This window comes from Dasypus novemcinctus, chromosome 12 (genome assembly GCF_030445035.2).
Source record: "Dasypus novemcinctus isolate mDasNov1 chromosome 12, mDasNov1.1.hap2, whole genome shotgun sequence".
Taxonomy (NCBI): Eukaryota; Metazoa; Chordata; class Mammalia; order Cingulata; family Dasypodidae; genus Dasypus; species Dasypus novemcinctus.
Genome location: NC_080684.1, coordinates 45,687,169 through 45,707,498, shown reverse-complemented (window position 1 = coordinate 45,707,498; position 20,330 = coordinate 45,687,169). Strand labels below are relative to the sequence as shown.

General features: G+C 38.7%; 1 protein-coding gene across 1 annotated transcript in view; it reads left to right on the top strand.

The window, feature by feature from the left end:
• Positions 1-20,005, top strand: part of C12H12orf56 (chromosome 12 C12orf56 homolog) — a 105,599-nt gene extending 85,594 nt beyond the window's left edge. Inside the window, exons 8-14 of the mRNA XM_071218733.1 lie at positions 1,615-1,721; positions 2,228-2,317; positions 9,871-9,991; positions 12,853-12,927; positions 13,192-13,266; positions 16,639-16,817; positions 19,778-20,005. Of these exons, the coding sequence (XP_071074834.1) occupies positions 1,615-1,721; positions 2,228-2,317; positions 9,871-9,991; positions 12,853-12,927; positions 13,192-13,266; positions 16,639-16,817; positions 19,778-19,904 (774 nt within the window). The 3' untranslated portion in view covers positions 19,905-20,005. The remainder of the gene's footprint in view (positions 1-1,614; positions 1,722-2,227; positions 2,318-9,870; positions 9,992-12,852; positions 12,928-13,191; positions 13,267-16,638; positions 16,818-19,777) is intronic.
• Positions 20,006-20,330: the final 325 nt, after the last annotated feature.

Here is a 20,330-nt window from a genome sequence, read left to right as displayed (position 1 = left end):
CTGAAGGAATAGAGCCCAAGGGTGAGACTGACCCCTACATTTAGAATGTGCAAAATGAAGTTTCAGGGCATTTCAAGCATGAGGTGGATTACACTCAGATGTCTCTACAAACATTTGGCACAAGGACGACCTGCTTATTTAGGGTTTGATAAGAGGATAGTAAATTAAAATTAATTTTGTTGGGGTATGATTTATATATAATAAAATGCACCCAATTTAAGTGTGATGAGTTTTTTAAAATGCATATACCTGTGTACCCATCACCCCAATCAAGATTAGAACATTTCTATTTCCGCAAGCTACCTTGTGCCCTTTGGTACAAATCAGTCCTCTTCCACTTGTGGCTTCAGGCAACTGTTGTTGTGCTTGCTGTCACTAGAGTTTAGTTTGCCTGTCTAAGAGTCTATTTACATGTATAGCATGTATTCTTTTATGTCTGGCTTCTTTTGGCATAGTATTTTTCAGATTCCTTCATATTGTTTCAGGTAGGTGGATGATATTTTGAGAGTGAAAATTCCTGAACCAATGAGCACGTGGGAGATAATAACAGTAGATATTTATTAAGCACGTATGATGTGCTAAGCACTGTTTAAGTGCTTCACAAGAACTAATTTTTAAAAATCCTAACGTCAGTCCCGTGAAAGAATATTATTATCCCCATTTTCAAGATGAAGAAACAGAAGCATAGAGTGTGTAAGTTAATTTGCTAAATGTCACACAGCTAAGCAATGGCAGAACTGGGATTTGAACTCAAACTGGCTGGCTCCAGAGTTAGGGTATAAAACCACCACGTATGCCAACTTATCAGGGCACTGTTGAGCCCTGGCACCTCTGACTGCCTGGTGCCCAAGCATGTACATTCTGCTTCTCTTTTTCACCCATCACTACCAAACATCCTCAATCCTTTCTCTTGCCATGTCACCTAAATATGGGCACATGTATACTTGTCTAAACACAGAGTCTAAATTTTCCCTAGTAAACAAAAGTCCTACAGGAAAAAAATGAACAAAAGTGGAATAGAAAAGGGAAGCAATTATACTACATTTCTCATTAGTACCAACTTGCTTTATTTCATGGGCCAGTGCTTAATTTCATGTTGGTTTATCTCATGAGACTGGATAGGAACATTAAAAAGTCAGTGTTTATTTTGGCAGAAATGGTATTGTTCTGTGTCATATCAGTGCTGTATATTTGGTTTTTTACTAAGCAACATTTCATAAACAAGAACTTCTCTATTCATTATTTCATTTCATCTTCAAAAAGGAAAATTAATTTGTAAAGGCGGGAATTAATATATAATTCCAAGGTGCTTAAATGACTTTCTTGAGATTATACACCTACTTCTAGATGATCTCCAATATTAATGGCTGAACCAGGCTAGAAAACATCCTCCCCAGTTTCAGCCCCTAGGCATTAGCACTTGCTCTGTTCACCAGCACAGCTTTCTGCTGATTTCAGTTAGGGCTATGTGATATTAATGAGAGATATAATTCACAGCCTATATAATCAAAAGAGTAAAACCTTTCTTGATATTTGATATTTTATTATGTAAAGAAAGAGAATTTTAACAACCTATACCTTACTTATCATCATCTTTCCTGCTTGCTTTCACAGACCAGTGACCTTTTCTACTTCCTAGTGAACAAACTTCATGAGTACTTGCCAGAGTCTAGGGATAAGAATGCACTTCAAAATAAAAGCAAAAGGGCTGATGAGCTGGTGTAAGTACTAACTGGATAATTATAAATTTTCTCCCTCTCTGGGATGTTAAAGATAAATGGCTGTCCCAAAGAGGGAAAAATGGGTAACTGGTAGAACAGATATAAGAGAGATAGTTTTCAGTGTATTCCCTTTTGCACCTTTAAAATTTTGAGCCATGTATTAACTATTTGAAAAAATTAAAATTATTTAAAAATTTTAAAACTATAGTGCTGTGATTATTGTAAAAACTTCTGGGAAAACATATGTAGAAAAAGAATGTGAAAATGACTCCTAATACCAAAATCCAGCTATTCATTCATATTCATTTAACAAATATTTTTGAGTGCTTACTATGTACCAATCATAGAGTAGGCAGTCAATCAATGTTGGCAATTTGAAGTACAGAATTTTCTGCCTATACTTTTTTCTACATGGATATCTGAATACGATTCCATCGAGAAATACTGATTTCATGGAGGTGTGAATTTCCTAAGAAAACGTGCCATTCCCATGCTTTTTTTTCTAGAGCATGCATTGAGATTATACAGACTCTGAGAATGATGTTCAGAGAAACAGAAACCGAGTTATCGCGGCTGAACACATTGGCAGCTACAAGGTAAGGTCTTGGAGAAAACTTTGGGATCTGTAGTTGCAGCCGTTTTACTACTCTTTTAAGTGTCTTTCAAAGCTCAGAACTCTCTTAACTTCTCTGTTCAACACTTCTGTAATTATATTACATTCTTTCATTTCTCTACGATCTTCTGTAATGAACAGATTAATTGAAAAATACAGAGTTCTCTCTATCCCTCTGGATGTTAAGAGTAAAAGATTTTCTTCGCCTAATTTTCCTCCCCCGTGGACATTTTATTTAGCACTCAGAATTTTCTTCGCATTCATCACTGTTGAACAGCATCTTCTGCTGTTCCTGCTCATCTTCCTGCTCATCCTACTTTAACCCAAATCATAATCAGTTTTAGGCAAAAAGATTTCAGTTTTCTCTTAAAATGAAGTTTTAACTATTTGATGTTACTGCTACAGCAAAGAGATTTTGTTGAAGGATGTGCTGAATAGTTTTCACCCTGTTAGTACAAATTAGTACAAAAATATTAGACATTTTTAGTTTTAAAATTTATTTTCATCAGATAACAACAGTATGACTATATATCTTTAAGTTCGCACTACAAATCCCAAAGCCATCTGCTATCTGGTGGCATTCTCCATCACAGGCTTCAACCACAGGGTGTAGGATGTGGAGTGTTGAGTTGTCTGTGGCACAGCGTACATAGCCACGATCACGACTTCTGCCACCACAATGTTCTTTTTGCTAGCAGAACTGCCAAGCGACTTGACTATGGGCATAACAACTGATCACAAAAATAAAACAAATAAATGTATTTTACATTTGATTATCATACAAATATAGGTACATCTATTTTTAACACAATATTAACAGTACCTAATTTTTAAAAAATGTGTAAATTAATAAAATTACTAATGGAGTTGAATGTGTAAGGGAAGAGAATTACAGACAAATAAACGCTTAAGCCAAAAAGCAAGAATGAATTTAGAACAATTTGTAATAAAAAAAAGCAGCATAATGAAAAAGGGAGAAATAATACCCTTTCAATGGCAGGATATGCTATTATACTTTAAGGGGATTGGGGCTAGTTTTCAATCAAGGACTATTAATGTTTTGTGACAATAATGCTTTTTGTATAAATTGAAAGTGGTCCTTATTATCTAGACAATGAGTTGGCAGAAACCTTGGGCTTATCAAGAAGATGAATTTCCTAAGATTTTTTTTTTTGAGGTACCAGGCCAGGTATTAAGCCCAGGACCTTGTATGTATGTGTGAAGCTAGCACTCAACCACTGAGTCACACTGGCTCCCCTGAGTTGGATTTTTCACTTGTTTGCTTGTTGTTTTGCCTTTTTTTTTTTTCTGAGGAGGTACCAGGGATTGAACCTGGGACTTTCCATGTGGGAAGCAGGTGCTCAACTGCTTGAGCCCTATCTGTTCCCAAGACATTTTTTAAAAAAACTCCTGCCTCTTTAAATTTAGAGACATTATCGAACAATTTTTTTTTTTTAAGGTGGTACCCAGGGATTGAACCTGGGACCTCATACATGTGAAGCAGGTCCTGGGTTACACTGAGCAACACCCACTCCTCAGACAATTTTTAAAAGGCAAATAATTCAAATAGAAACATCTTTTTTTTATATATAAAGGTAAAACATGGTATTTTGGAAAAACATGTTTTAGGAAAACAAATAAGCTAGCTGGATTTTATTATAAAAAGGTTTAAAATCTTAATTAAGCTGGCAATTTCAGAAACTCTAAATAATAGAACTAAATTTGAAAATACCTATCTTTTAAATGGAACGGTGCTAAACATCATTGCTGTAATAAGTTTAGTTCTTAGCCTAATTTTATCTTTTGTTCTAGTCTGGTGAACTTGGAAAAAGACCAAATGACCCTCTGTATATTAAATGCCAAGGGGTCTCCACTAGAACTTTCAAGAGCAATAATATTTATATCCTCACAACAGAAAAATTACATCGCAAGGCAGGAGTTTCAATAACTTCATTTAATATATACTTATGTGACCTTGGAGCGTGTGACCTTAGAGCATTTATTAGAGTATTGGGTGAACTACTGAAATAAAGATCCCAAATTATATGGCCCAGAGAAGATAGAAATTTGTATCTTTCTCACATAACTCTCTAGTGTAGGTAGTCAAGCTTTCCTCCCACAAGGTCAGCCAGGGACCTAGGTACCTTCTCTTCTATAATGTTATCTTAGCCTGCATAGTTGAAGCTAGCTGACCTCAATGCCTTCACTACACCCTGTGATAAGGTAAAAGAGAACCAAAGGGCAAGCAAATTTTTTTTAAAAAATTATTTCTTTTTCTTCCCCTTTCCCCTCCCTCCCCACTGTTTTTTGCTATCTGTGTCCATTTGCTGTGTGATCTTCTGTATCTATTTCTCTTTTTGTCATCTTGTCTTTCTCCTCTAGGATTCACTGGGATTCGATCCTGGGGACCTCTGATATGGAGAGAGGTTCCCTGTCAATTGTGCCACCTCAGTTCCTGGTCTCTGCTGAGCTTCACCTTGACTCTCCCCTTCGTCTCTCTTGTGTTGTGTCATCATCTTGCTGCATGACTCACTTGTGTGGGCACTGGCTCACCATGTGAGCCCTCATGCAGGCACTTGGCTCATAGTGCAGGCACTGGCTTGCCACACAGGCACTCACATGGGCACTCAGCTCACTACGCAGGCACTCCTGTGGGCACTCAGTTCATTGCATGGGCACTTGGCTTGCCACATGGGTACTTGGCTTGCCACTTGGCTCACCATGTGGGCACTCGGCTTGCCATGTGGACACTTGGCTCATGTGCAGGCACTCAGGTGGACACTCAGCTTGCCACACAGGTACTTGGCTCACCATGCAGGCCCTGGCTCGCCATGCAGGCATGCTTTCCATTCTTCTTTTTCACCAGGAGCCCCCAGGGATCGAACCCAGGTCCTCCCATGTGGTAGGTGGAGGCCTTATCACTTGAGCCACATCTGCTTCCCCCAAATTTCTTTTTAAACCAAGACGTATAACATTCCTGTTCATATTTTCTTGGTGAGAACTTTAGCACATGGCCATACCTAGCTGCAAGGGAGGCTGGAAATGTGGTCTGTAGTTGGATGGCTATATGCCTAGCTAAACTTTAGGGGTAGGAAGCATCTATTATTAAAAGGAAGAATGGAAGAATGTTTAGTGGGGGACAATAGAATTCTTTGCCACAGAAAGTATGTGCTTGTAATCTTGAATAGTATCTGCATGGCCTTTTTATATGTTTTTGTGGACTAAGGATTATATTCATGGGCAGGTTTCCAGCTAAAATCTTAATTTTTTTTCCCACCCTCATAAATTGTTTATCTAAATTCCCTGTATAAAAAAATGGAGGAAGGATGATGGGCATGACTCAAAAATACTCAAACCAGGGGGGAAGAAGAACTTTGATTTATTCTATTTTATTTAATGTTGGCTTTGCAGACCATACAGGCTCTGTTGCAACTACTCAGCTCTACCGTTATAGCATAAAATTAGGCATATACAACACATAAAAGAATTGGCCCAACTGTGCTCCAATAAAACTCCTTTTATAAAACAGCCTGTGGGCTAGACAGATCCTGTAGACCATAGTCTGTGCCTGCTTTACAGCAAACAAGAAAAATGTAGGAAAATGGTAATTCCTCTGCATACTTCTTTGTGCATTTGGTAGTATTACCATTTCTCTGATCTCTAAAATGAGGATTCAGGATTACTTCTGATATTTCTGTCTTCTCCTAAAATGTAATTATTGCTAAATGTTTTAACCCTTTCCCTCCACCTTGTGGTCCTTACCTGTCTCTAGTCAAGTTGAAATCACTCTTCTTTTTTTCTTCTCTGAGAACAGAAAATGTTTATTCAGCAAAGGCCAGCCTCATAGAGATAGGAGGGACATGTCCTCAAATCTGTCTTCCCAAATTAGAGACTATTTCAGTGCTTAAAAGCACTCAAACAAAGGCAGTCAGGCTTAGGATAATGAGCAAGGTAGTTTGAGATGATGAGGTTAGAAATAGTCTAATCTCTGAGTATGCACAAATTAATTACATGCTTAGTTCCCTTGAAGTTTAAGGTTTAGGTGATTGCACATGTCAGGCAGACCAACTCTGATTAGACCTGGCTAGGTCTAGCAAAATAGCTTGGGAATTGGGGGTGATTAGTTCTAGGCTGACTCATGTTACGTCATCAATAAGCCTTGAAGGGTTATGTAATTTGAAAATCCGACTTCAGGGTTGCAAAATAAGATAAGGGGATACAAGCAAATCCAGTTATGAGTTGTCTTGTTACTGTCTGGTTACAGGATAAAGATTATGCAGTTACCAAACATAGCATCAGCATCAAAAAAACAAGGCATCTGGGTTATACTCTTCTTATTCATTTCTATTTAAAGTATTGCATTAAATGATCTGTTTTACCTTGGGTTTGACCACATCAGCCCTACTTTCTCAAGTCTCTTCCCTGATATGACTAATTCTTTTCATGACCTTCATTACATATATTATGTTGCCATAATAGAGTCTGGTTGTAACCCTAGGTTTTCAGTAAGTTTTGATATGGAAAGGGTCACATCACGTTACCCATAGCTATAACTAGCACAGTAAATGTCTAATAGAACTATGTTAGTTTCTATTGCAGTGTAATTAATTACCACAAATGAGAGGTTTAAAACAATATACATATGTTATCTCACAGTTTTTGTGAGTCAGGAATCTGGTACAGGATAGCTGGTTCCTCTGCTTAGGGTTTTATAAGGCTTCATTGAGGTGTTGGCCAGGTCTATGGTCTCGTCTGAGGCATGAGTTTCTCTTCTAAACTTATTCGGGTTGTTGTTGGCAGGATTAATTTCCTTGCAGCTGTAGCACTCATGGCAGCTTGGCCTCTTTAAGGAAATAAGGAGAACATTTTGAGCCTTTCTAAAAGGGCTCACCTGATTAGGTCAGGCTCACCCAGGATAATCTCCCTTTGCTTGAATTAGAGGTCAACGGATTAGGTTCCTTAATTATATCTGCAAATTCTTTTGCTGTTGCCATATAACATTATAATCATGGGAGTTATTAGCTCATTATATTCACAGATACCACCATGGTTTAAGGAGTGGGGATTAATGGGTGTGAACACCTTGGGGTGGGAATCTTGGGGGCCACTTTAGAATTCTGCCTGCTACAATAACACAGATTTGACTTATGAGACTCTGAGGCTTGCCTGTCAAATTCTGGTTTTAAAAGAGATTGTAATGTAAATTTCATACCTTGGAAATAATAATGTTCTAAACAATGAAGGTATCAAACTCCTGGGATCATTTTTTTTTTTCAAGATTTATTTTTTATTTATTTCTCTCCTCTCCGCCCCCCCCCCCCAGTTGTCTGATGTGTCCATTCACTGTGTGTTCTTCTGTGTCCGCTTGTATTCTTGTCAGCGGTACCTGGAATCTGTGTCTCATCTTGCTGTGTCAGCTCTCTGTGTGTGCAGCGCCATTCCTGGGCAGGCTGCACTTTCTTTCGCTCTGGGCGGCTCTCCTTATGGGGCACACTCCTTGCATGTGGGGCTCCCCTACGTGGGGGACACCCGTGTGGTACAGCACTCCTTGCACGCATCAGCACTGCACGTGAGCCAGCTCATCACACAGGTGAGGAGGCCCTGGGTTTAAACCTTGGACCTCCCATGTGGTAGATGGACGCCCTATCCACTGGGCCAAATCCACTTTCTTCCTGGGATCATTTTTTTTAAGGCTATGATATCAATCCCAGTTTAAGTCTCTATTTTCAGGAAGAAACTACCATTTCGATGAAAATGTTTTTCATCTCTTACTGGTCAGTAGATTTTAAATTAAGTTGGTGGAAAGGGTAGATTTCAAATTAAATTTCATTTGAGCAAATAAAAAAGCAGCTATTCATCTCGTCATTTTTCTCTTTATCATGTTCATAAGTGGAGACTTTATTAGTTCAACCCACTTAGCCATATTCTTCTTGAAACGTGCCATAATCCTTTCAGATTTTAGGATTGTTATGGTTGAATTCATAGGAAATCACAGCAGGTGACTCAGAATTTGATCATCTTTTCCTTAGCCTTGGATATATGATACTTTCACAGGAAGTTGTTGCTGAAAATAAAGGACTATAATTAAATATAACATTGAATGGAATGTTAATTCAAACAATATCAGAAAGCTTCTAAATGGAGGGCTCTATTGATTTTGGAAGAGTTTTATAAAAGTAAGATTGACCATTTAAAAATAGCTTGAATAAAAACATTAGAATATGTTGGTTTATTTTCAGTGCTTTGGAGATACATTCAAAGAGAATTGGTTTGGGGAAGATGCCCTATAATTTTAAGTTAACCTGCATGCTGTAAATGTAATTTATGTTTAAATAGGGGAAAATTCTTTGAAAATGTTAAAAAAAAATTAGCAAATATCTTGTAGGATACGTCCAGTTTCTTTGAGGAATGTACTAACATGATTCTTATCTAAATACGAGAACTGTGCTTGCTTTTTGAATTGGAATAAGGAGGGGGATTGTCTTTTTATTAGAATTTTGATTAATCATGACCTTCTAATCATTGTAATGATTTAAATTATTATAAAAAGATGAGGACACCTCAAATAATATTATAAACAAGGATTTTTAGTCTCCATTATTTTATTATGAAAGGAATGCTTATGATTATAGAAAATTTTTGTACAGTCCTATTGGTAAATTCTATTACAATTCCAACCCTTCAAAGTTACTCAGATACTGTCTTCAATTAGGCAAATCCTTTTAAACTGTACATAAGTTGTACTTCACATATGAAAATGATGTTACTAACCTAGCTACTCGATATGCACATTTTGAATTGATTTTTTCAGCCTTTCCCCCTAAACAATAGAGTATAAAATTCAAACTTGTGGTAACATTTAAGTGCATTACTAATATAGATTATTAGACAGTGCCCTGCATTTGGAAGCAAAAGACCTGAAGTTTAATATTAGTTATGCTAATTAGTAGCTAGTGATGTTCAGTGGAACATTAAACCCCTGAAGTGCTCTGCTCTGTTAAAAAGGGAACTGGAGTCAAATAAGTTTCTGGTCAAATGAGCATTTTTAAGAAATGCTGCTTATTATATCTCCTTCCCAGAGATACACAGTGCATATCAGCATATTAAAGTCTTTGAAGTCCTCTAATAAAGACACTTGATAAACTTAGTTTAACCAGGTGTTTCCTGTAACTTCTTTGACCACAGAATCCATTTGACCATAATGTTGCCTGGAATTACTAAACCATAAAAAGCCCTTTGGAAAATACTGCTATAATTGAAATCAACGCAATTCCCCTTAAATCTAAACTTTTTAAGCCTTCCAAGCTCCAATTATTTCTTCTGGAACTATACTTCTAGAACTGTCCTTTTTCTGAACCAAAAAATTATATTTTAATTTAAATGACTTATCACTAGACATTCATCTGCATGTCCAAGAGTCCAAAAGTTAAGAATAGTCTGCAATAGAAGCATAAATATTCAGTGTCTGTAAACTTGATTTCACTGTGTTTCTTTTCAAAACTTTACTCATTAATTGCCTTTTATTTACTTTTTCAGGGGAACACTATTTAATCTTTTGATAATTTTAATTAGTGAGCCTCAGATTCCAAAATCTCATCCTGTGTTTGATATCCAGTTGGCTGATTCAACTTTAGTTGAGATGTCATTTGATGCTGAGGTGAGATGAGAATTTTGGGGGTAGACTAAAAATAATATATAGGGGCCCTGGCTTCTTGTCTTTTAATATGGACTATGGCATTGTAGAATATAAATTATAATCAAATAAAAAATGTTTTGTCATTGACCTAAGAACCTAATTGTTCTGTCAATATTCATATATCCATTTGATATGTTTTAGGACACATATATTAAAAATAATTAGTAATCTGTAAATGAGATAAAACTGTTTATCTGCATACAGAATATTTATATTTATAAATATATAATACCACAATAGGAGTCCCATGGGTTAAAAAGCCACTGTCCTTAGGGATTTGGCGGTTAACTCTTATGCCTTAGTTTACTTTGGAAGCCCAACCTGCTAAGCAGTGCAAGCTCTTTGTGAGAGTTTACTTGTTTTTCTGAGGTTGTGCTAAAACATTAGATATTAAGATGCTGAGAAAGCACTTTTCTGAGAGAATAAATCAGCTTCTTATTAGTTCATTTTGAGCCAGGCCAACACAGAATTTTAAAAACAAGGATGGGACATGATTGATAGTTCTTGAATGTACCATCAGAGTTATGTTTTACAAAAGCTCTTTCACTTACTCATTGAATAAATAGCTAATGAATATCTGTTATGAGCTAAAGAGTATGGTGGCAGTGTGGTACCATTGGTTAGCAAAACAAGTGCCATCTCTGCCCTAGTTTATAGTCTGGTGGGAGAGACAGACATTAATCAACTACACCCATGAATATATTATTACAGACTCTAAGAAGCTCCTATAACATTACTTTCAGCAGTGGAGTGAGTGGATTAGGGATTAAGGAGTGGAATGGAAGCAAGACTCAGGCAGACAGAGCTATTAAGCAGCAATTACAGTAGTCCAGGTGACAGGTACTAGAGGCCAAATGGAAGCCTTCCGTGACTGCCCAGATGAGACTAGGTCTCCTTTTTAGAGCTCTCCTAACCTCCTGTACTTTCCTTTCATAGCTCTTGTCTTAATTTATACTATGTGTTTATTTAATAAAATAGATTGGTGTCTGTTCCCAAACTATACTGTATATTCCATGCGGGCAGGGGCCATGTCTGTGTTGTTCTCCACCATGTGCCCAAATCTAGCACAGTGTTTGATGCATCTTTCTTAAATAAAGAAAAGAAGAAATGAGAGTTGTAAAGAGAGATTCTAGAAATTTTTAGGGACTTGATAGTTTGATGTGAAGATACAAAAGAGTGACGATTAGGAGATGACTTTTAAATTCTGGCCTGTGAGTCAGATAAGAATTACAGCAAGAGTAGACAAAAAGGGAAGTAATATATTTGGTTTGGGATTTGTTAAATTTAATTAGCCTATGGCAATTCCACATGAAAATGTCTAGTGGGCAGAATAGAAGGTCTGGGTTTCATATTTTTAGACTTGTTGATCTGTTGAACCTGGGGTATTAGTGCTGCCCTGAGCAGATGATAAAAATTTTCATTCGAAGGCCTAAGACCATGGGAGATTTCAAACTAGAGCTCTTCCTTGTGAAAAAATTCTGTTAGGAGAATGTGTTGGCCTGCAGCATGCCCACAGACCCAGTTCACATACCCCAAGTGCCTATGGGCCACGAGACAGCTTCATTAACTGTTTGTAGAGTATTTTAAAGCAATAAAATGTCTTTAAGCCCTATATTTACCCTTAACCAGAAGGAGTATAATGTTCAAGTTGGTCATTAGGCCTAATTTCCCCCAGAGAATGCTAGGTGGGTAGAAAGGGAGCATTTTCTCCCACCTTAGTTCTAATTGCTTTATTTCAATTCTACATTCTTTAAAGGAAATGAGGTTGTTTATCTGATTGCATTAGCAAATCAGGTAGCAATTTTTTTTTTTTTAATTTTTTTATTTTTTATTGACTTTGTAATAATATTACATTAAAAAATATATATGTGAGGTCCCATTCAACCCCACCCCCCCACCCCCCCTCTCCCCCCCCCCACCAACACTCGTTCCCATCATCATGACACATCCATTGGATTTGGTAAGTACATCTTTGGGCACCTCTGCACCTCATATACATTGGTTCACATCATGGCCCATACTCTCCTCTATTCCATCATGTAGGCCCTGTGAGGATTTACAATGTCCGGTGATTACCTCTGAAGCACCATCCAGGGCAGCTCCATGTCCCGAAGACGCCTCCACCTCTCATCTCTTCCTGCCTTTCCCCATACCCTTTGTCCATTATGTCCACTTTTCCCAATCCAATGCCACCTCTTCTATGTGGACACTGGATTGGTTGTGTCCATTGCACCTTTATGTCAAGAGGAGGCTCAGATTCCACCTGGATGCTGGATGCAATCCTCCCATTTTCAGTTGTAATCACTCTAGGCTCCATGGTGTGGTGGTTGTCCTTCTTCACCTCCATCTTAGCTGAGTGTGGTAAGTCCAATAAATCAGATTGTAGGTGCTGGAGTCTGTTGAGGCTCAGGATCTGGCTATCACATTGTCAGTCCAGAGATTCAAATCCCCTAAATATATCTTAAACCCCAACATTAACTGCACCTCCAGCACATTAGCATGAAAGTCTTATGAAGGGAGATCCCATCTGAGTCCAGATTCATCACACATAAACATCAGGTAGCAATTTTTTATGTTAGTCTTTGGGCCATTATATCTTCTTTCCTTAACCTACTTTCTTGGCCACTATTAAAGTATAGTCTTTTTACAAGAGCCACTTTCTTGAGAATGACTGAACCAAACAGAACAGGAAGAGTGTCCACACAAATCATATTTTTAGTTAATTAAAAATGCTTTTATAAGGGCCTAAAGGGAACCAAGAAAAATTACCATTTCTGGCTCTATGATATTGCAAATTTAAAGATTATTCTTTAAAATTCTAGCTGCAGAAGCTTATCCTGGAATATACAGATACAGCTACATCACTTTTATATGAGATACTTCTTGTCTTTCAGCAGGTATACTATATATTTGTTATTATATATATGATATGGTTATATGTTATATGAATAGTAATATACCAAAATGTTTGAATTAGAGATGGCCCCCAAAATTAGTTAAGTTAAATACTACATTTAGCTCATAAGCACTTATCTAGCTATTTTCCAAAATACTGATTTTGAAGATTTGATTAATCAGAGTGAAAATGTATTTAAGAATGAGTACTCTATTGGATATAGCTTGAACTTCATGAATATTGTTTATTTCCTTTAATTTTTTAGGGAAATCTTGGATTGGGCTCAACAAAGTTTGCTATTAATTGGATGATGTCCTTTCTACAAAGTCACCCTCCCATAGTAAGTACCTAACAGTAAAAACAAAATCACCACTTATGGCTAAACAGAAGCTCTTTGCTTAGTTCATAAAACACAGATTTTTTTCTCTATTAAGTAGTCAAGTTTATAAAACAAAGTGAAATGTCAGTCTGACAATTATGTTAATTAAAATAAAACATTCTTACATTTGGGGCCTGAATGTTTAAGGAACTGAAATGATACCTTAAATATGATGTATATATCATTAAAAACCCTAAAGTATGTATAGAAAACAATATGAAATTATTGGCTGTATAATTAAGAAAAAGATTAAAACTTATGTTAAACAGATCTGCACTGGCAGAAGTATGCATACAGCTCTTGGGATAATCTGCGGACTTCTGTCCCAGCTGTCACCATTCCAGTCCACATTAGCACTGTCTTTCCCCTCAACACAGCCATGGTTTAAATGATCTACCCCTATATTCCCACACCAAACCACTGCCAGAAAGATCTTTTCAACATAAACATCTGATTCTATAAGCCCTTGCTTTAACTCTCTCGGCTCTTCCCCTTGGATCAGGACTAGGCTCCTTACTGTGGTCTGCGAGGCCTGTGTGCTATGGCCCTACACCCTCACCCACGCTTTTACACTCCCTGCCCTCCGTACCAGCCCCTCAAGGATCTGAATCTCCGCCCCTTCCCCACCCCCCATCATAGGCCTTTACCATTCTCTCCATCTGAAATGCTTTTCCCTCCCTTTACCACCTGATTAAGCACTACTCACCCTTCAGGACTCAGTGCCCCTTCAGGGGTTGGTGGGTGAGGGTGGGTGGTGTAGTTCTCTGACACCCCAACTATGTCAGATTCCCCCTTTATAGGCACATGTGGCGCATTGCACGGTGTGCTCTTCCTCTCCTTCACAGGTCTTATACTGTGGCAGTTTTACATTTGTTGGTCCTATTATTTGGTCCTTGTCTGTGGTAGCCATTAGTGTCCTCCCACGTTCTGGCTCTCTCTCCTTCCAGGCACATGGTAAGATTGTACTCCATACTCCCAATCCCTTGAAATTAGGTGCATTTTGATTCTTGCTTTGGCCAATGAAATGAGAAGTGGCCTGTGTCATTCTGGGCAGAAGCTGTAAGAGCCAGTAGACACTTCCCTGCGCTCTCTTTCCCTTCTGACATGGTGATGGGCTACATGGCACATGGTGGCTCTCCACCAGCCAGAGTCCATGACTGACCGCAACGAACACAGCCCCCTGCTAACCCATAAGGGACTTACAGTATGAGCAAGAAATATAACTGTTGTTTTAAGCAAATCATTGATATTTCAGGAGGTATGTTATTACAGCATAACCTAACCTATCATGACTGATAGAATGTCTCCCTAACATACTGCAAGTGCCATGAGGGCAGGAGCCAGGTCTTTTGTGCTTGGCACATAATAGATGTTCAAATAAAATATCTCTTGAATTAATGTTAATAAAGGCTTTATCCCTTAATCTTTCCTCATCTAGCCAAACTTAATTTTCTTTTATTCATTCATGCATTCAAACAATCAGCATACCTTTAATCAGAAATACTCCAAAAGGTAGTAATCCAAACTAAATTTTAATTGCTAATGGAGGACTTGACAGTGAGGTAATGTTTTTCCATATTTGAACATTCCTCTCTTAACTGTCAGATTCTGTTTTGAGCTGTTTTTCCAAAGTGATGATGAGTCTGTCCTAACAAATATAGATTCTCTTGCTAGTTCCCTATGACATGTGTGGACCAGATGGTGTACCTGTCAGCACAACCAATTTCCTAATACAGTGATTGAATCCATGAACTTGCCTCCTTTAGCAGAGCCTAATCAGTCTCAGGCCCACTTCAAAGAGTGTCATGAAGTTGTAGTCACAGCAACAGAAGCTCATACATCCAAGATGCAAGATCCCTACTCTCTCTGTACGATGGTTGCAGGCCCTATCATCCGAACTGATGTGTGGAAATCTGGGGTCCTAAGGACCTTAAGCAACAGAGAAGCTTGTTTTGTTTTGTTTTTTATCAGCTTCTTGTGTTGGTTCACTAAAGGTATCGAGTTGAGTATAAGGCCAGTCTGTGACCATGAAGTGTCTCAGGATGAAGGGTGGCAGGAGGCAGATACAGAATCTCCAGGATCACTAACACTGTTGAAAGCTTCAGCATTAACTAAGTTCTAAAGGATTTGGGTAGAAACAGATCATTTGAGCTAATCTTGCAAATGAGGAAACAGTAGAGATCATTTGATGCACTTGCATGTCAGTGAGCACTAGCTGATTATCTCACTGGGTTTCAGCAAGGAGCTAAGACTTAAATTCCCAAATGAGCTAATTAGCATTGCTTTGTTCCACTGCTCCAGAATCTCTAAACTTAATCTGTGTTGGCCAGACACACAGTTTAGTCAATATATGTAAATAATTTGGACTGGGAAAATTTGCTTCAAAACCTTATGCCCCCATCAATGAAAGGCCAATAGCAACATATTTCCATGGAAAAGGCAACATATTTATTGATTAATGGGTGTGCAGAACCTGTTGCTTGGAACTTGAAAGGGCACCAGCATTCCTTTCTGGTTTTTTACATGAGCCAGGACATAGAATGGACCTACATTTATGGGTGGTAGTTTGAAAATGCCACAATGAAATCCATTGTTCTTGGATTTTATTTGGTTCTGCTGTGAATGACAGCTTATTTTCCATGAGAAGCAGGCACCCAATAACATCACATTATTGCTGCTTTTTCTGTTCAATTTCTACCCGAGAAAAGATACTGGAAGTGCTCTTGATGAAAACCCCAGCTAAAAGTGACATCACTTGCTTATGCCAGGCCTGGTTTACTTTGCCTTCACATGTAATGCTTCTCAAGGTGTGGTTCAGAGAACAAATTCATCAGAATTGTTTATGATAAATACCTGGAGGTAGGGGCAGGATTCTGAAATTTTAGTGAATTTCCTGGGTGATTCTCATACATACAAAAATTTCTGAACCACTGCTACTGAGAGTCAGAGGAACCCTCTTTGGAAGTCAAAGGAAGCTCATCTCTGTGGGCTATTTGTTCTTACAGATAGAAAAAAGAAGAAAAACTGTCTTCCCCACTGGAGGAGGCAAAGACCTCTCCAAGCTCCTCCCTTTACCCCCACTTCTGCTCCAATGTTATTCCATTTTGGAGCCAAGTTTCCAAGAAAGTCAGTGCTAGTTCAGACCCTTTTGTAGGCAGGCATTTGGTAAACCCAACTGGTCCACATTCTGGTCTCGCAGAGTACTATTCCAATAAGAAACAGTGCAAGGGCATTGCTGCAAGGGTGGTGAGGGCTACGGCCTAGATTTATATTGAGGCCCCAGCTCTTATGGGTGGCGTACAGCCCGCATGTAACTGCACTCTCCTTGTCTAGATTACTTTCGTGGCCAGTATTGTGAAGCAAGTGGTGAAGGGGCTTTCAGCTTCATTTCAGCTGCTAAGTCCCTGCCAAGCAGTTCTGTTGTACCAGCAATGTTATATCCTCAAGAGCTGCCTGCAATACAGCAAGACTCTCGCTGAATATATTAGGAATGATTACAGAGAAGAATTCAGGTAAGAAAAAGGTCTGGTCTAATTCAGGAAAACTATCCATTTCTGATTTTCATGCAAAACTACAGCATGGGCTGACATTTAGAAGCTTAAGTAATAATGGCACATTCTGTTTCTGTTTTTATTAATGTTTTACCTTGATCTAAGGTGAGGTAGGATTTCTGGAAGTTTTAAGAACATGGCCTTTTGGGTATCTTCCTAAGCCAGAAAAGACTAGTGAAATAAAAAGCTGCCTTTGAAGAACTAGTTCTTACTATTTTTTATTGCAGCCAGCATCTCACAGATGTAGTAATGCCTTTAACCTGCTGTGAGTAATTAAGAGTAACAATCCCAACTGAGTGGGATGATAAATTATGGATTGGGAATTCAGCTGAGTCATTGGAAAGACAGTTCATAAAGAATGATTAATGAACATGGTTACCAGTTTTTTGTTTTATTTACCCCTCTCTTTCTCTTAGTAAAAGAACAGTAATAAAGAGCAGTAGCAAGCATTGGTTTCCTCAACCAGCCTGTTCTCCTGCATTTCTGGGGTTTCTGTTTTTATTTATAGGTTGGAAAAGGCAAGTGCACTTAGTGGTACAGCCCTGCATCAGCACCTATTAAGTAAAAAACAAAACAAACAAACAAACAAAAAAACCTGGGTTGTGTCTGACTTTAAGAGGAAAAGGGTGCTGGGAAGCGGACCTGGCCCAGTGGTTAGGGCGTCCGTCTACCACATGGGAGGTCCGTGGTTCAAATCCCGGGCCTCCTTGACCCGTGAGCAGGTGGCCCATGCGCAGTGCTGATGCATGCAGGGAGCGCTGTGCCACACAGAGGTGTCCCTGCGTGGGTGAGCCCCATACGCAGGGAATGCGCCCAGTAGGGAGAGCCGCCTAGCACAAAAGAGGGTTCAGCCTGCCCAGGAGTGGCACCGCACACACGGAGAGCTGACACACAGGATGATGGGACAAAGGGAAACACAGATTCCTGTGCCGCTGACAACAGAAGTGGACAAAGAAGAACATGCAGCAAAAAATGGATGCAGAGAACAGACAACAGTGGGTTGGGGGCGGGGGGGAGAGAAATAATAAATAAGTAAATAAATAAATCTTTTTTAAAAAGCTAGTTTAAAAAAAAAAAGAGGAAAAGGGTACAGCAGGTATAACTTTTTAGTTTGGATGGAGACATGATGTGGAGGCATAGATCATGGCCTTATATTATGGCCTTAGGTTGGCCTTTTGAAAAATTTAAGCCTAATTTGTAGATCCTTTTTTTCCCTCCTCCTTGTGGTTTTATATCATAGGTTCCATTCTGGCTTCCATAAAAGGGTTTTTGATTGGCCAACTCTATGTTGGTCCACACAACCCAATTTTCTCTCGTTTTTTAATTGAGGTAAAATTCACCCTCCAACCATTTTAAAGTATAATAATTCAGTGGCTTTTAGTACATTTGAAATGTTGTGCAACCATCACCACTACCCAATTCCAGGACATTTTCATCACCCCAAAAAGAAACTCTAGCTATTAAGCATGCATCCCTCTCCCACCCCAGTCCCTGGCAACCACTAATCAATCCCCCTTTTGTTTCTATGGATTTGTCTCTTCTGGACATTTAATATAAATGGGATCATAGAATATGTACTCTTTTGTCTGGTTTCTTTCTCTTAGCATAATGTTTTTCAAGCTCATTCATGTTGTAGCAAGTGTTACACAACCCAGTTTTTTAAAAAGATGTATTTATTTTTTATTTATTTCTCTCCCCTCCCCCCCAGTTGTCTGCTCTCTGTGTCCATTTGCTGTGTGTTCTCCTTTGTCTGCTTGTATTCTTATCAGCGGCACCAGGAATCTGTGTCTGTTTTTGTTGCATCATCTTGCTGCGTCAGCTCTCCATGCGTGCGGCGTCACTCCTGGGCAGGCTGTGCTTTTTTCACATGGGGTGGCTCTCCTTACGGGGCGTGCTCCTTGTGTGTGGGGCTACCCTACATGGCGGACACCCCTGCGTGGCACAGCACTTCTTGCGCACATCAGTACTGTGTGTGGGCCAGCTCATCACACGGGTCAGGGGGCCCTGGGTTTGAACCCTGGACCTCCCACGTGGTAGGTGGATGCTCTATCCATTGAACCAAATTCGCTTCCCAATAACCCAGTTTTTAACAATTAGTTTTAAGCATTTAAAAATCAGAAGATCTGGCAAGAATGGTGTCTCACTCCTACGTGACACTGGTTGGCTGTCATTCAGTTGTAGCTACTCCCATAGGTGGAACATGTACTATTTAGTTTGCCACTGTCTCCACCTCTCACTATCGCATATTCTTCCTAACCTCACTAGTTCATGAACCTGTGGCCATTTAGGTTGGTGATCCTTGTTTTAGACTAGTGATTTTAATTTACTGTGGACAGTATCACCTGAGTAATTATTTTAAGAAATATCAATAGTTGACTCTCATATGTAGAAATTGTTTCATTTTCTCTGGGGTGGAGCCTGGGCATTGATATATTTTTTAAAAGCTCTCCAGGTGATTCCACTTGTGCAGCCAGGGTTGAGAATTAACTCTTTTAAGCATTCCAAGGGAATGGCTAAAGGACTTCACATCTCTGTCTCCTCCTCTAGCCTTTCCTATAATTTTACCAAAATCATGGGGATGAATCCTAACCATTCCCACACAAGTGACTGCCACCATTTGACCCTTTCATTTTGATTTCCTACTGTGCATTGCTTCCTTATTTATGCTTTGGTGACTCATACATTAATAATGAAAATCACTTCCTTTTCTGAAGTAAAGTACTTCAGTGAGCTGAAAGGCACACACAGTAAAGATCTTCTAGGTCACAAATAGGGGAGGCTGAAGGGCTGAAAGTCCTGGCTGAGTCTTGTGGCTTAGGTTCCCACAGCCAACAACCCTACAGCAGTGAGCGTAAACATTTTGATGTGACCAATGTGAAAATTGTTTTTAAAACTATCTTGCTTCTTTTTATGATTTGCAGGTACTTCATTCATATGCCAACCTTGGAGAAGAGGCTCCCATTGTGTTACCCTATTACCCAGCCTACCACTCAGCTTATTTATGAAGTTCTGAACTTGGTTGAACAGAAACAAAGTATAAAATGTTAACAAGAATATAACTTGTTATAGGAATCAACTTTAATATTTATGAGAAATTCATACTTTATTTTATAACTAGTTATTCCCGCACCCTATAAACATATTTTATTTGAATTTTTCATCAAAACTTCTTTAAGAGAATTCTTCAGAGTCACTTATTTGCCACGAAAAAACTGTTTAAATACATTTTGACAAACATAAAGTGGTGCTAAAAACTAGGGTTTTCTCTAGGAGGAAAAAAGTCACTATCTAAAGACATTAAAAACAAAACAAAACAACTATACAGGGAACAGAAGCCTCTGGAGAATGAATGCAGGAAATGTAATCTGATGAATTTTGTTGATATGGTGAGTAGTGTGAAGTCATTGAAACCACCAAAGATAAATTGTTGTGGGGGATATAAATTTCAGTGATCATTAGAGAAATACTGAACAA